The sequence below is a fragment of the Phoenix dactylifera genome, unplaced genomic scaffold (assembly GCF_009389715.1).
Source record: "Phoenix dactylifera cultivar Barhee BC4 unplaced genomic scaffold, palm_55x_up_171113_PBpolish2nd_filt_p 000085F, whole genome shotgun sequence".
NCBI lineage: Eukaryota > Viridiplantae > Streptophyta > Magnoliopsida > Arecales > Arecaceae > Phoenix > Phoenix dactylifera.
In genome coordinates this window covers 1,353,913-1,369,963 of record NW_024067677.1, presented here as the reverse complement: position 1 = coordinate 1,369,963, position 16,051 = coordinate 1,353,913, and the positions used below count along the sequence as shown (strand labels likewise).

General features: G+C 36.5%; 1 protein-coding gene across 2 annotated transcripts in view; it reads right to left on the bottom strand.

Moving 5' to 3' along the window:
• Window positions 1-609: 609 nt before the first annotated feature.
• The window catches only part of LOC103706190 (MADS-box transcription factor 23-like), a 31,264-nt gene continuing 15,822 nt past the window's right edge, over window positions 610-16,051 (bottom strand). Inside the window, exons 3-9 of one of the 2 annotated variants that reach the window (XM_017842541.3) lie at window positions 11,051-11,129; window positions 7,391-7,452; window positions 1,519-1,618; window positions 1,391-1,432; window positions 1,219-1,302; window positions 927-1,081; window positions 610-843 (exon numbers count right to left, since the gene is read on the bottom strand). In XM_017842541.3, the coding sequence (XP_017698030.1) occupies window positions 825-843; window positions 927-1,081; window positions 1,219-1,302; window positions 1,391-1,432; window positions 1,519-1,618; window positions 7,391-7,452; window positions 11,051-11,129 (541 nt within the window). In that variant the 3' untranslated portion in view covers window positions 610-824. The remainder of the gene's footprint in view (window positions 844-926; window positions 1,082-1,218; window positions 1,303-1,390; window positions 1,433-1,518; window positions 1,619-7,390; window positions 7,453-11,050; window positions 11,130-16,051) is intronic. The other variant, XM_008790229.4, reaches the window with a different exon arrangement.

Below are 16,051 nucleotides of genomic sequence, written 5' to 3'. Positions count from 1 at the left end.
AATCTGACATTCAATTGCGTCTTGTATGTTACTATAGATTTCCCTCTCTAGGAGACTCTTTCTTCATTACCTCCCATACTCACATTTTATTTTTTTCTTTTCTGTATCCATGTTGTTCATCCTCCTGTCCAGTGGATTAAGTTTTGATTTTTATCAACTATTTGTGTTTGTTCGGATTGAACGTTCTGCAAAAGGAGTACAGATGTTATATGCTGCTACGTGGCATTTGCATACTTCTCATGATAATAATTTCTTTGTAGATCTACCATATTATGCTCTTTCTGATCTTATGTCTTCTCCTATTGTATCAGTCTTATTTTACTTAGTCTATTTCTGGTGACCTAGACCTGTTCCATTTTCTCTCTTCGTTGATCTTCCATCACCGAAGACTTTATATGCGAATGCTTATGCCATTAGTTCTGCATACATCGTCGTTTAGAGCTGAGGGCCCCATCTTTCTGGTGCCCCTTTCTGAGTGGCATCCTGTTTCTCTTTTGTTGACTTTCGATTGCGTAAGATTTTATATGAACCTATTTATAAATGCTTATGCCATTAATGCTTATGCTCATGAAGCTCTTGTTATGGCACCATGTTTCTTTGCTTGCCCTGTGTAGATTTGAAATCCGTTGCAATTCCCATCACATAGCTTTACAATAATTATTGGCTAGTCTGATTGTTTCACACCATTTATGAATGACTGTTGTGAGTATATCGTTCTCTTCATTGTACATCATGGGTTATCATTAGTAGCATGCTGTTGTAACCGTTATAATTACACTAATGAAGGATCACAAGGAACCACCTCTGATTTGTGCATCATCTTCTCAATGCAATTGAAGCCTGCTGCAGCAATCAGTGAAATATTCTGTGATTAGAATGGTAGTTAAAAAAATCTATGTTGTTTGACTTTTGGAAAGAAAAATTACCCGAGCGTTGGTGTTGCAGCTTGCCCCCCCTCTTTTTGCAGTTGTGGTTGGCTTAGTTCAAGATGAATGGCTACATTTGCATCCTCTGAGACATTAAAACTATAGGGAACAATTGGACCTTTATCAATTCCTTTTGTCCCCTTCATTGTGGAAACCTGAGATGCAACATTTGATGGTTAGCTTTGTTATACTACAACTTACATGATTTACCATTAGTCAGAATCCAAAAAAGATTTCATTACTGAAGTTTCACTGTGGATGTATCAAGTCTATTTGTACTCTTATTCAATACCTTCTTCTGTAATTCCATGTTTTCTTGATGAATGTGCTCTACCTTCTTGTACAGTTCCATATTTTCTTGGTGAATAAGCTTCCCCTGCAATGAATCAGTGAAATGTCATGCAGTTGATAGGCATCACTTTAAGCTTAGGATAGGAGATGATGGTAAAAACATGTTTTCCAACCTTTCGGTTTAACTCTTGAATTTCATCGATCAAAAGTTGGTCCTGTAAGAGTTAAAAGAAATACATTAAATTGCCATTGTTAGAAAGGCCATCAAGTTAACACTGAATTAGGCAAAAGTGACCAAGACCTTCTTCATTCGGACACCACGTAGGCTCATTTCTAGTTGGTTCTCTAGATTTTGTAGATCTTTGACACCTAGGTTAGAAAGCTCTTCGCCCATCAACTGCCTGCAATTATTGAAACTGGTGTTTTAATGGTACATGTGATATATGAAATAATCCTCTACATTTTTTTTCTATATTGGCTAGACCAAGGTCCACTGAACCAATACCAAAACCTATACCGGTCGGTGGACGGGTTGGTACGGTACCAATTTGGTACAGTACCGACACATGGTATGCTTGGGCGTGCCAATTTCGTACCAGCATGCTTATTTTTTTAAAATTTTCAAGTTGATTAAATTGGTAATCAATCTTGTTAAAAATTTTCAATAATTTTAAGTCTAATTTAATATTTTTTGATATTTCTATGATCCTGATTTAACCTAAATAGTGTATCATATTGTTTTAAAAGGATACAAATCATAAAATGATTATTGAGATGTTGCATGCTAGAAGAAGCAACATAAAATATTCTTAAATCAAGTAGTGAGGTAAAAAATATAAAATAATAAAATCAATTATATGTATTTAAAGTACGACATATATAACAATATCTAAAATTTTATCTAGTGACGATGTCTCTTGTAGATATCCGAATTATTAGCATAGTCAGGAGACACATCAGCCCATCCCTCCAACCAAGTAGTGTTGTAGTCTTGTATGTTCATTCCATAAGGAACATACTTGGGTTATAAGCACTTTTGGATCTCTCGCTGAAGCTCTGGCTTTGAGAGGTGTCCGTTGCCTGATAAATTGGATGATAAAACAGCTGTGAAGGAGCCCATTCGAATAAACCAGCAGCAAAATCTGAACCGTAAGATGCTTTGGGCTACGTAGGATAGTAGTAACCGAAAGATGCCTCAGATGCACCATATCCATATTCGTATCCATATGGATCATAGACTGCCTATGGCTGTGGATAATAGGATCCAGTATATGATTCAAAATTTGATACGCTTATAGATTTTACTCTACGTATAAGATCATTTGCAATTGCGTCGTGTCCTTTTGAGTGACCTCGAAGAGCCCGTCTCCTATATGCAATTGGATCCTTACGGGCTCCACCAGATTGTGCACCATGGTCCCTATCCTTGTAGCATGCGAAACTGAGGCTCATCGGTGAATCAAAGACTCCTGCGATTGTCTTATAAACAGTGGTCTCATGTCCTCTATCTTTCTCTGGCCAGCAGATCTATGACCACCGGAACTGCCACTCTAGTCTCTGAATCTGAGTGAACTGACTCCTCTACACTTTTCATTGGGCCTGTAAGTGCTTTTTGTTTTTTTTTTTTGGTGTGCTAGCAAGCTGCCTTCTAACCCTTCGTGCTACTCGCTACCTACTTATCCTTCGTGCTACTCTCTGCACGCTTATCTTTTGTATTACTCTCTGCCTGCTTACCCTTATGTCACTATCTGCCTAGCTATGTTGGCAGGATGTATGTTGTCTTCCTGATCAAGTTGACCGTTTAGCGTAGTGGCCTCGTCTAAGCATCTTTCAATCATATCTCTAAAAAGATGTCTCAAATAAGGAGTTATGTAGTGACCGGCTCTCCTGTGGTTGTAGCTGATCAGCTAAAAGAAAGCGTGTAAAATTGCTCTCTGCCCATTGTCCTGCATCGACCCCAGCCTCGCTAGCTATAAAATTAGCCGATCATGGAGACGATCCTCGCTCATCAAGCTTTTGCTCTTGATGCTGGCCCACAAGCCATCCGATCATAGGATCATCCTTATCATCAATGAAAGTACTATGGATTGAATCTATGTACTTTAGCTCCACTTCCTTCTGAATGTACTTCAGTCTCAATCTCAGATTGTAGTGAACATATACAAGATCATTGAGGTACTTTTGTGTCAAACGGTTCATCTACTTGTTATGGATGAGGGCGAAGGTGGACTAATTGCGCTCACAGCCACTCAAGAAGACCGTCTAGAAGAGGATTCGAATAGCTAGCCGCTTAAATTTTTTTGTGAACAAACCAAAATGAATCCACCATTCAGCTACAAAAATATTAAAAAAAATTGTATATAAGATAATGTCATATTAATAACCATCTAACGCCAGATAAATATTTTTCTGATATGCAAAATATTTGGATTCATACTTTTCTTACTTACAACAACTGCCGAGACTCCAAAACTGTCGGTACCCTCTCTAAATATTTTAGTTTGTGAAAAAGAACCGTATTGTAATATGTTAATAATGGAAGATATTAGTTAACTTACACATGTCATTTAAGTTAATTTAACTGTTCTAGACATAGGGCCGCAACTTTTGAATCAGGCTCCATCTTGTAAATCACATTACATAGAACGACCAGAAGTTCATCATCCAAATCGATTCCAGTTACGATGTACTGAAATCGAGGGTTCAAGTAATATGCTGTAGATAGAGTTTGTTATTGTCTTAGTAATATTGTACAAATACAAGAGCAGTCTATTTCAATATTCTTGCTTACTTGCTAAATGTAAGTCCCTACCCATCTAATAGTCCCACCACCACTCAATAAGTTGATGTATTTTTGGGCATACGTCAGATCTGCCTTCTTGGTTTGAATCGTTACTCTTCATCATGTGATACAAGAAGCCCATCTTGGGTTACCTCTTGTTGTCCATAGCCCGAAGCACTTCATACAATGGTCTGATAGCCTTCACTATCGTAGTGGCCCATTGCTAGAATATTTGCCTCGTCACCAAGTCCTCGACAATGGTTCCTTCAGTGCCGACCCTCGGATATCTACTTTTCTATAATTCGGAATTGACAAATATCTGACGTAGGGCTGCTTTCTTCTCAAGAATGCTATCAAATGCAACATAGTTGGTAGCAAATTGTATGACTTCTGATCTAAAAATTTCTTCTCTTGCATATCTCCTCATCAGTGAAAGACCCATATATAATTATAAATATATCTAGTGATGGTTTGGGCTATCTTTACTGTCTATTGTACCCTATGAATTTTCACAATATCCATCAACATAAGGTTGATACAATGTGCAGCACATGGGGTCTAGAAAATATATGGTCACCGCTTTATCAAGATCTCCTCAGCGACCTTATATTGTGGCTCATTATAAAGCACGTCATTCTCCTCTTCTACCTGGTCAATCACGTCCTCCATCAATTTGAGAATGTATGTGGCATTGTATACCTGATCAGAAGCATCAACTAACTTGTGAAAGAAATCTTCATATTACAATATGTCAAGAAGTTCATAATGCTCTGCCTAGTAAGACCAGTCCAGTCGTCACAAATCACCGTCAGTCCATATATGGGCCACTTACTCTTGCATAAGGCAATCCATTTCTCTAGCTTCTTATTATTGTCAAGAAGCTCACCGTAGATGTCCTTCGGGCCTAGATGATCTACACTAGCATCGACAACCTGCATGGCAGAAATGGTAGAGCTACAATACGTATTGTTTACCATATTGGCTAGGAATGTGGCTGAAGTGAAACAAGATCCAATAGCTTGCTATCTATCCTTCTTCAGCATTGTGTCAACCCTCTGCTGCTTCAAATCTTTGCTTGGGAAGGCATATCGATCTAAATCTTGGATCACTGCTCTTGGTGGAATCTCTCTAGATCACTTCTTTTTGCTACCAAACATTTCCAGCATAGCTATAATACGACTCCCGCCTCTACTGATGGCCTCTCTGACTGAAGAGGTCCTCCTGAACTCTGGATATTCCCTGTTGCTTGCTAAATCAGAGCTCGATTCATAGTATGAGGGCCTTAAATCGAGCTCTATGCCTGACCACTTGATCCTGCTGCCGCTGATCATCCAGGCTTGCCTTCGTGGCAGCTTGGATCCGTGCCTCGTCATCTAGAGCGAACGCCTCCTTTGGCTCTCTAAAGTGATAAGAAGGTGGCTCTGCCGCTCGGTCATCCACCTTCGCCTTCTTCTTGGAAATCCTCTCCTTCGCTGCTCTGAAATTAGCGAAGTAATTTTTCATCAGCTCTACCAAACCTCCTGTGGGCATTTCTGATACATAGATACGTCAGGATAACCACTAGCTAAGTGCTGCTTCAATCTGATTGCTCTTCCTCTCTTAAACTCTATGTTGTATTAGTTGCACTTCCAATGGTGTCGACCCAAGAGCATTTGCCCATGATAGCAACTAATGTCACGTTTTGGTTCTTTTTTTCTTGATGGCTCCATTCTTGAAGATTTATCAAGTACGTCAGTTTATCAATTATTTAAAAATAGTAAAATTTTGTTACGATGAAGATAATTTTTTTTACCATAGAAATACATCTAATTTATCTAATACATAATACTAATTTTATATTATTTATTTATTTATATAATTTTTTACTTTTAAAAATATATTTAAATATCATAAATTTAGAAAAATATGTTTTCTACTTTAGAAATTACTTCTAAATTATGTAATACATACTACTAATTTTTATAAATTTTAGTATTATTTATATATTTTTAGTTATTTTTAAATTTAAAATAATTTTTAAATATAAAGATTTCAAAAAATTAATTTCAGCTTAGATTCATGTAAAACCTAATAATAGATGCTACATATATTTTTCTAGGCTCATGGGTACGCATCAAAGACTACTTATTTCTCAATTTTTTTTAAAATTTTGACCAAAGCCATTGGGCACATGATCGCATTGAAACTTAAATAAATAGATCCTAAATTTTGCTAAAGAATATCTTGTATGCCCCTAAATACGCTTCTAATTTTATATTTTTTAAAAAAGAATTATTTTTTATATTTTTTATTTTTTAATAAAAAATATATTTTTAGTTTTTAAAAATTGTATATAATCTAAAAATTAAAAATTTTCATGTCATTATGTAGATCATCTGTAGATCTATAATATATAATAAAATTAAGTCCAAATAAAAATTTTTGGCATGATCTTCCTTTATTTTGCAAATTTTGGACTTTTTTTCAAGCTCAAAAAATAAAAATAGAGGAAATGAGATAGGAGAGAAGAATAATACCTTATTTAAGCTTAGATTTTTCTTCAATCATGTTAAATTAGTGTAATTTCGTAAATTGGAAGGAATGGGAGTCATTTAGGCGTTTTAAGACTAAACGAAGTAGAGAAGGAGGTGTTGGTCCAACACCTTCTTTAAACAAAACAAGCAAAGGAGAAGGGGGGCCGGTTCTGAACTTGGTCGACTCGGTGCTAACCGGATGGTTCGCATCGAGTTCGAATGGAACCGGCCGGTTCCGAATAGTTCTGACCATTTCCAAGCCAGTTTGGTCTGGTTCAGGCATTTCCTGGCCGGTTCCAGTTGGTTTGGGGCCAGAACTGAATCCAATATTCTAGCTGACCCAATTTTCTGGCAGGTTTCAGTTGGTTCGGTACGGGCTGAATAAGTCGGTTCGGTCTGATTTGGCCTACAATGGGCTAGACAAATACACATGGTTGCATATACAAGTCATTTGTATTTCAATTTCTACTAGTGTTGCTTGATATAAGCTTGCTAGATCTTCTTTGAGATGACAAGTGTAAAGGATGCCAATTTCTAGTTCATTCTATGGTATTACACCAAGTTGGAATTGATATCTAGACATTGTTAGTACTATCTTTTAAGTATTAGGTGATTAGGTCTTAGTACATTGGAAATTTAAGTAACTTATTGCCGAAGATATATTTCCCCATTCCCATTTCTAGTACTACCAATCTGTTTGAATTTTAGGACATGTGATGTGCTAGTGTCATTTTAGCGTCAAATAAAAGTAATAAATACATGTTACAAGATGCTGAATAATCTAAACCACCTATGACAATATTCTTATTTTTGAGATGAATGCCTTTCGAGGAATAATGCTTAAAAACTTGTATGTTATGCAAGATAAGTGTGCATACCGATAACTTTCTTGCAAGTTATGCAGTTGCTGCCTCAAGCTTGCTGCCTCCTTTTTCCAGAACTAGTGAGTACAATGGTCAAAGTTTAGCCCATGCAACAGATTATTTAAAGTACTAGATTATTGCTTTGGAGTGAATAATATTACACTCAGCAGGTTCAGGAAAGAAACATTCAGTCAGATCACATATACTCGAAGTTTGCTGCACCAACTTTGCTTCAAACTTAGTGGAACTCAAGATTCAAAGCATCAAGGTTAAATACTTCCTAACATATATTAGATCACTTACTGCTGATGTAAACTAGGAGTTCTCGACTCGAACTTTTTGATTACTTAATCTTGTTGATGAATGTTGCGATGATCTTTGAATGTTTTGGTTCTTAAATAGTAGGTGAGCTATTCTCACACTTATGGTGCTCTGTCAATTATCTGTTGTATCACCACCCCCCAAGCCCCAGCAAATGAACCCCACAGAAAAAAATCAACACAGGCAAAAATATTGGATATGAGGACTGTCAACAGGAAGAGGGGAAGAGGGTGGAGTCTGCCTTAAAGTCCTATAAATATTCATACATTATTTGTAGGGATGTTTGTTCATTCTGCATGACTAATAAAGGGTGCAATTTCTGCATAGTTCTATGTTCATTAATATGGTATGTGGTCAATATTCAAAAATTTCAGTACCTGGTTGTTTTTCTGGTGAATATTTAAACCTTACATGATTCCTATTATAGATTCAACCATTCAAGGTTTTGATTGCTCTGCATGAAGCTTCCTAGACAATCTAAATTTCCTTAATTATATCATAGAAAAAAGTGTCAGCAAAATAGAATCTAAGCTTGTCTGCACCACCGTGCAGCAGCAGATTTCTGTCATACTTTTCTTTATTAACGGAGAGAAAAACAGCTGTTCCTAGATATAAGCAAGATCTTATTGGCAAACCAAAAAGATATAGTGAGCAAGAGAAAAAGCGATCAGATATTCAAGAATTTAGACATTTTGCCCCCAACTTGCAACTAAATCGGAAACATATTAAATCTCTTGGAGTCTCCTCATAAGACATTGCTACTCCAACCATAGGCTATGTTTGGTTGCAGAGTAAGTCAACTCAGATGAAATAGGTTTACTTGCTCCCAACCCAGAAATAGATTACTCCACCCTATAGGGTGGAATAATTTACTCCAAGTTAGTTTTAAAAGGTGGCTTTTTCAAACTTTTGAAAATTCTCGTTCTGCGCTCGAAATATATTAGTTGTCTTTCTTGTCGTTGGAAGTAAAAAGGGTTAAATGGGCCAAAGGGACCTTTATTTGATCTGATCCTTCTTTAACGCACAACCAAATGTGATAGCCACATGAGAACCTAACTCAATAGAAATGACCAGATGTATGTGAAGTTGCATGACATAGTTTGTCAAGCTTTCCTCGAACACTGTCAGCTAACTTTTCATATCCATTTGTTCATTTCTCTAAATCCTTTGCTTTGTAATTCTTCCTCCTCTTATCTGCAACCTTAAAGATGTCTCTTGTAAGTTTTCCCCTCTACCCTCTTCTTTTTCTTCCTAAAAGTGAAGTACCTTTCTTTGATTTCACAAATTTATCCTTGATCCAGAACCCAGAAGATGAATCTTCTCTAGTTGTATGATGCCCTAAATTGATTGCTCAAAAAATTTTTAAGTGAGCCTACTCAATAATTGTCAAGTTAGCCCATGGCAAGCAGGTTTAAATTAGGTTCAGCAGGTTCATCTCCCTCTTCTGATGTTTTATTTCTTAAAACTATGGTCCTGGCGAGTACCGTTCCAAGCATTATACCATATCCAAAAAACTTACTTCAAACAATTTGGTAATCTTTGATAACTGTCCAACAAACACCAAAAGCTTTTCTTGATCTATTTCAATTCTTAGTAGTCCATTTCGTAAACTAAGGTTTCAACACCTTGATGATTTTGAATGATGCTACATTCGTAAGTAACACTATCACTAAATCAATTAATCCACCTAGGACCATTTGAATTAACGGCCTAGTTTCTTGGAAGCTTGTCAAGAGAATCTTGTCCATTTGTCCATGCAAATTTCACTCGAACTCCCATAAGAAATATTCTTAGACCGCCTCTCTACATGGTAATATTATTTCCTAATGACAACACAGTAACACCTGAAGAGTTAATGCTTCAAAAGATAATTGTTTAACTCTAGTATGGAAGACAATTAGCAGTATTGACCACTAAATGGGTGATGATAATTAGGATCATGTGGGCGTAAGAAGCAATTATCAAGCTTCCCATATTTGAGTGAATTAAAAAGGATTCAGTTTGAAGCAGTTCGGATAATCAAAAAGTGAGACAACTGCATTTAAGAAGATAGAATGATTACATGCAAACATATAGCTAGTTTCGTTCACAAACCACCATGCTGCTTTCAGAACACAGAAAGTAGCTCACCAAAAATTACACAGGAATATAAAATTTATAATAAGATGAAATGGTTATAAAATGAGTATAAGTAAAACTCACAAAAGGTTTTCAGATCCAGAATTGATGCAAACAAGAAGGCAGATATATGTTGGGTTAGGTCAAATTCGGTAGGCAAATGGCTGCGCCGTAGGGAGAACTAGAACTACGTGCAAGTAATATATCATTGTCAAATCATGTTATCGTTGTCTCTTTATGTTCTTAGTGTCTAGATATTAGACTTAGTTGTGAATTAGTTTACTATTCTGCTTCGTATTTTAGGCCATGTAACTTAGCTTTTGACTGCTTTGTCTATGGAATCGTTGTAGTATTCACGTTTGACCCAATATAACCATTTGAGATAGATCTCTCGTTCAGTTCTAGGTAATTTGCTGTTTTCTCCTCTATGTTTGTAGTTTTCTATTTTCACATCAAAGATATTATCTCAAATCTCTCGATCAATTGAAAATTGATTCATAATGTTTGGTTTGACATCTTAAAGGTCTGCATGTTGTCAGATCTTGTGAAAGCTCTTATTAGTGATCAAAGTTGTTTGGGTAAAAGAGGAACAGACCGTCCATGCCAAGTTGTGACTTGTACGCAGAACTAGGTATACGAGAGTTCTCATGTGCCAAGAATATGATACTTACAAGAATGATACTTACAATAAGCTAACTCTCCATTCCATCAATTGGTCCTTCTTGAAGTTCTGAATGACGATCATCATCCATGATATTTTTTAATATTACTCTAATATCACAGAAAGATTAGTCCATTATAATGATCCAAGAATTCTACCTTGGTATGCTTTGAAAAAGTATAGTCAAATAGCATATATTTTTCTATATTATGTTTGATTTAGTAAAAGAAATGTCAAAGCCATTAAATGATTACTTAATTAATTATGATAAAATAGCCCCTTTTTCATGGTATTTTCTTAAGCTATTAATACATCAAATGAAGAGGATGCTTTAGGCTGTGAAATTTCTTAAGTATATCAATTCAAGCAGCAGGAGGAAACTCAAGCATTAGATGTATGTTCTATGATAATTGGCCATTTAGTCACTTTTAGCTTCGAAATGGTTGGAGAATAATAAAAAAGAAACTCATGTCAAATGGTTGTGAAGACTAATTGGAAAAGCATGAGCACTAGAAAAGATTATAACCGAACTATTTAGGGCATGGTATTTAAAAGTACTCGAGCTCCAAATGTACCTTAGCCTCTGAATTTGCATTCATAACGAGATGATGCTCCTCTTTGGTCTTCTTGTAGCGTTCTATAACCGACTCCACGCTGGCAGTTAAAGATTTGTAAGTCTATTACTTTAAAATCACAAGAATCAAGATAGGTAGAATAAAGAGAATCATATCCATTTACCTTCTACATCAAAATGATACAGATGAAACAAATATTAAGAAAGGAAAAGCACTATGACGTTTTATTTGCTAATACATACAAGGAACTTTTTTTTTTTTTCAAAATAATAACTTTTCGTGCAAAAATGGGGGCATAAAAGGAAAATGAGAAAAAACATGCACACTCTAGGGTATATAATGTTATATTCTACTAAATCCAATTAGAGCACAAAGATAAATCTAAATACAAGGATTTATCTCTCTATCTTTACTGGTTCATACATAGTGTTAGGCTGGTGCTCGACCAAGTCCTAGGATTGCTCTACAACTCTGAACCATACTTCCTGTTTCTGTCCAATTTTGGATACCAAGCGGGGCGGCAATTGCAACCACTCAGTTGATCCAAGACTAACTGGAACTTAGCTAATAGAATTTGACCACTTTTCTTTTCTTTTTTTCTTTTCCCCCCTTTTCCCTCTCTTTCCCTTTTCTCGCATTGGAATGTTGGATGAAAAGAGGAAGGGAAAAAGAGAGGAAGAAGAACAAACCTTGGATCCCATGTATGGTAGCATATACCCAATCATAGGCATAAAAACCTAACCAAATTTTAAAAAATCATTGTAGAAAGTAAGAAACCAAAAAACAACCACAAAACAAATGAAAAACAAAGATAAAGAAAGAACAAAGTTTTGGAGTTCTAATTTTGCATTACATTTCAATAGTGCACTGTGGGATCGAACATGGAAATTCTGGTGTCATATTGTCGAAATCCCAAACTGGTACACTGGCACCCTTCCTGGGTACAAATTATCTAATAATTTTTAGTGCCCTTCAATATTCACATTGCCATAAATCAAATTCTTAAATCCAAGTATAGCTAATGCAAAACAAGGAACACCATATTTTCTGATAAATGTCCCTAGTACAGTGTAAAGTTTATCTTACATTAAAATTCATTTTAAAATGCCTCAAGAGACTGACACAAAATTTGTTCATGTGAATACTAGATGGTAGACTACGTGTACACCTAGCAATGTTCAATAAGCTTGGGCTTTGTGGTATCCATAGAAAGCTGACATTCAATGCTCACTAACATCAATACAACTGGAATTTTTTTGATGAGACTATGTTCATTTTATACATCAAGTTGGGTTTACAACAGTCAAGTCAATCAGATTTCATATGTTCCAGTTCTGACCGGAGTGATGGAACCTAGTTTTTGATAATGATGACTTTTTCCGTTTCAAGGTGAGCCGGATCCAAGCATAAAATTAGATTCTGCGTCTCAACACAATTTTATGAAGAATAAGTAAGAAATAATTAAAACAGGTAACTTCAACGTATCAGCAAAATGTTATTTTTTGATAATTTTATGAATAATAAATTAGTAAGAAACTGATAATGAGTGATGTTTTAACACCTTTAGGGGAGTTGTAATGGAATCAAAAATCTACAGAACAATAACACCTTCAGTCTCCCTTGCAAAAAAAAAAAAAAAAAAAGACACCTTCAGACTCTTTCTGATTGGCAACATAAACTTTAGTAGAAAACTAGAACCTGACCATGGGCAAAGAGTCTTTTCAACTCAAATTAATACAATTAATTATATCAAAAGTGAAGAAATAAAAATCAATTATAACTATATGGTTTTCCTCAAAAAAAATTAGCTATATAGTTCTTTCAACTAGGTGGTCTCACTATGTTATTTATGTATTTAACTGAAATGAGAGATAACAGATACACAAATACTTCTATTAGCCCTAATAGAACTTCTAGCTTCCATCACTAAGCACACGTGCGCACACGTATAGAAACACACACTTTTGTTTGCCCTAATAGAACTTCTAACTTGCATATACACACACACAAACACATTTTGCTAGCCCTAATAAAACTTCTAGCTCCCATCACTTAGTGCGCTCACACACACTAACTAAACTTCTACACACACACAAAATGAACTTCTAGCTCCCATCACTAAGCGCGTGTGCGCACACACTAATTGAACTTTTAGCTCCCATCACTAAATGCGCATACACTTTTGCGAGCCTTAATAGAACTTCTAAGTCCTATTACAAAGGGCGCACATACTTTTGCTAGCCCTAATAGAACTTCTAGCTCCCATCACTAAGTATCCTCTGGTGAGAGAAAATGTACATCAATATGAAGAAATGCACTTGGGTACAACCTAATACTAGCCCTAATAGAACTTCTAGCTCCTAATACATAGCGTGCGCACACACTTTTGCTAGCCCTAATAGAACTTTTAGCTCTCATCACTAAGTAACCTTTGGTAATAAAAAAATGTATATGAGTCTGAAGTAATGCACTTGGATACAACCTAAGATAATCTTACTCAGGTTCATCGTCTCTATATACGACATCAAGGTTGACCCACAAAGGTCCAAACAACTATTGAATGGCCAATCTCCACAAACTTCCACAAAATCAAAAGCTTTCGTAGGTTGGCTACTTTCTACCATTGGTTCATCCACAACTTCAACATTGTGTTGGTTGAGATCACTAAATGCATGAGGAAGGGATACTTTAACTGGACCGAAGCTAGTGAACGAGCATTAAGACATTAAGTGGTTGAGGCTCTGGTACTATGCCTACCTAACTTTGAAAGTCTTTCGAAGTCTCATCTGACACCTCACATTGGGATTGAAGGAGTCTTTAGCCTGGAAGGACATCCATTGTCCTCTTTTGCGAGAAACTCAATGATGTAAAGCGGTGCTACTCCATGTATAACATTGAATTCTATGTTGTGTTCTAAACTATAAAACACTAGAGACATTATCCCATCTATAGGGAGTTCATGCTTTGCTTTCAGCTATGGAGCTCTATCTGAACTCCTAAAGGATATTGAACTTCAAGCATGCTAAGTGGAGCAACTTTCTGCAAGAATTTAGCTCACAAGGCAGGAGTTGAAACAAGGTTGCCGGTGCCCTAAGCCAATAGGCTTGTCTACTTGGTAGATGTCTGTAAAATTAATTAGCTTCGATCAGGTCATAGGGCTCTATAAAAGTGGCTTTGGTAAAATATGCAAATCCAGATTTCTTCTATAAGATGGCTACTTATTCATGTCTTTGCATTCTAGGGATATCTATGCATGATCAAATCATTCATAAATCAAACACAAGAGGCCTAATTCGACATTTCAGCTGAGATATAACTGTCACTTTAGTGAAGTGCATTTCTATTGGTTGAGTATTCAAAAGGATATAAGAAAAGCTAATAAGTGTCCGATCTACCAATCAACCAACTTCAAAGTATCGATAACCAGACCATACATTCCCTTGCTAGTCTCTGAAAGGCCTTGGGAAAATCCAGGTATGAACTTTATCTTAGGGTTACCAAGAACAGAGGAGGATATGATTCCATATATATGTTGATGGATTGACTCTCCAAGATGACCCATGTCATTACCCATATGAAAGCTTTTGATGTCATATGTTGCCAAACTCTTCTTAAAAGAGTTAGCTTGTTTGCATAAGATCTAAATAACGTAGTATTCAACCATGACATCAATTTCATGAGTTATTTTTTAATGGGTCAACCGAGAATTCTAGTTTCCTAGTGTCTTCCAATCCTTGACCATGGGAAGATTGAAGTTGAAATAGAAGTTCGAAGAACCTATTATAAAGTCTTATCACACAGAAAATACAACATATAAGGACCCGTGCGAGCGTGTGTTTAGTTCCATATTTGTTATTCGCTAGATAAATCTTGGATACTTATACAGGATCAAGAAACCCAAATAATACCTTCCGGCTAGCCATTTTGGGTAAGGTCCTGGGTTGTGATAAATGGTATCGAGCGGACCCGGCTCATAACCTATGTGGACTAAGGGACACTGCAGTACGGATCCATTAGGGTTGACCACAGGCCAATAATGGTGTTGTGATTAGATTTGAATAGATTTGAACACTTAGCCTGACGAGAACGTCAGGGCTTGAACGGAGGGAGTATGTAAGGACCCGTGCGGGCGTGTGTTTAGTCCCACATTGATTATTCGCTGGGTAGATCTTGGATACTTATACAGGATCGAGGAATCCAAATAATACCTTCCGGCTAGTCATTTTGGGTGAGGTCCTGGGTTGTTACACAACACACCATCTTTCTTTCTAAGTCGAGTTTAATTGATTACAGCAGTAACATCAACCGCTCCCTTGGAAGTCCTGATAGGACTAGCACCCTAGCAATCAATAGCTTTAGCCCCAATGCAGAAATCCATTAGGACTTGTCTCAAAGGGGCAAATTTTCTTGCGGCATATCTAGTAAGTGCAAGAGAAAGTCTGAAAGAAGATAGCAAAAATATTAATAAGACTGGCCAACTAGAACATCAAAAGAATCCAATATAAGCCTGGCGACAAAGTCCTCATCTATAATAGGCTTGAAGGAGACCCACTTGGGCCACGTGGTAATATCTTAGACGCTTTAGCACCATTTTGAGTGGGAGACAAGGATCTACACTCAGCCCACCTTCATTAATGTTGCTAATCTCGTATGCTAGTTTGAAGGATGGTCGATTGTTGATAACGTTAGAGACTTGCAACTCATGGCTCCAACACGGCAAAAGAATCAGAAAATCAAGGCCATCCTTGATCATGAAATTGTGCTGACAAGGAAGAGGACCTACTAAAAATTTTAGTAAAGTGGAAAGAGGCACTTGAATTTGGAAGGTAAGCTGAAGATTGTAATGTATAAGCCTAGACCTCTATGAGAAATTCCAAGCCCTTCGTTCATAGGAAACGAACTCCTTCACGCAGGAAAGCTAATACAGTTTAGGCCCAGTCCAGAAACTAGAAGAGGCCTAGAGGAGGTCATATAGTGCATTATTAGAACCATTCTGATAGC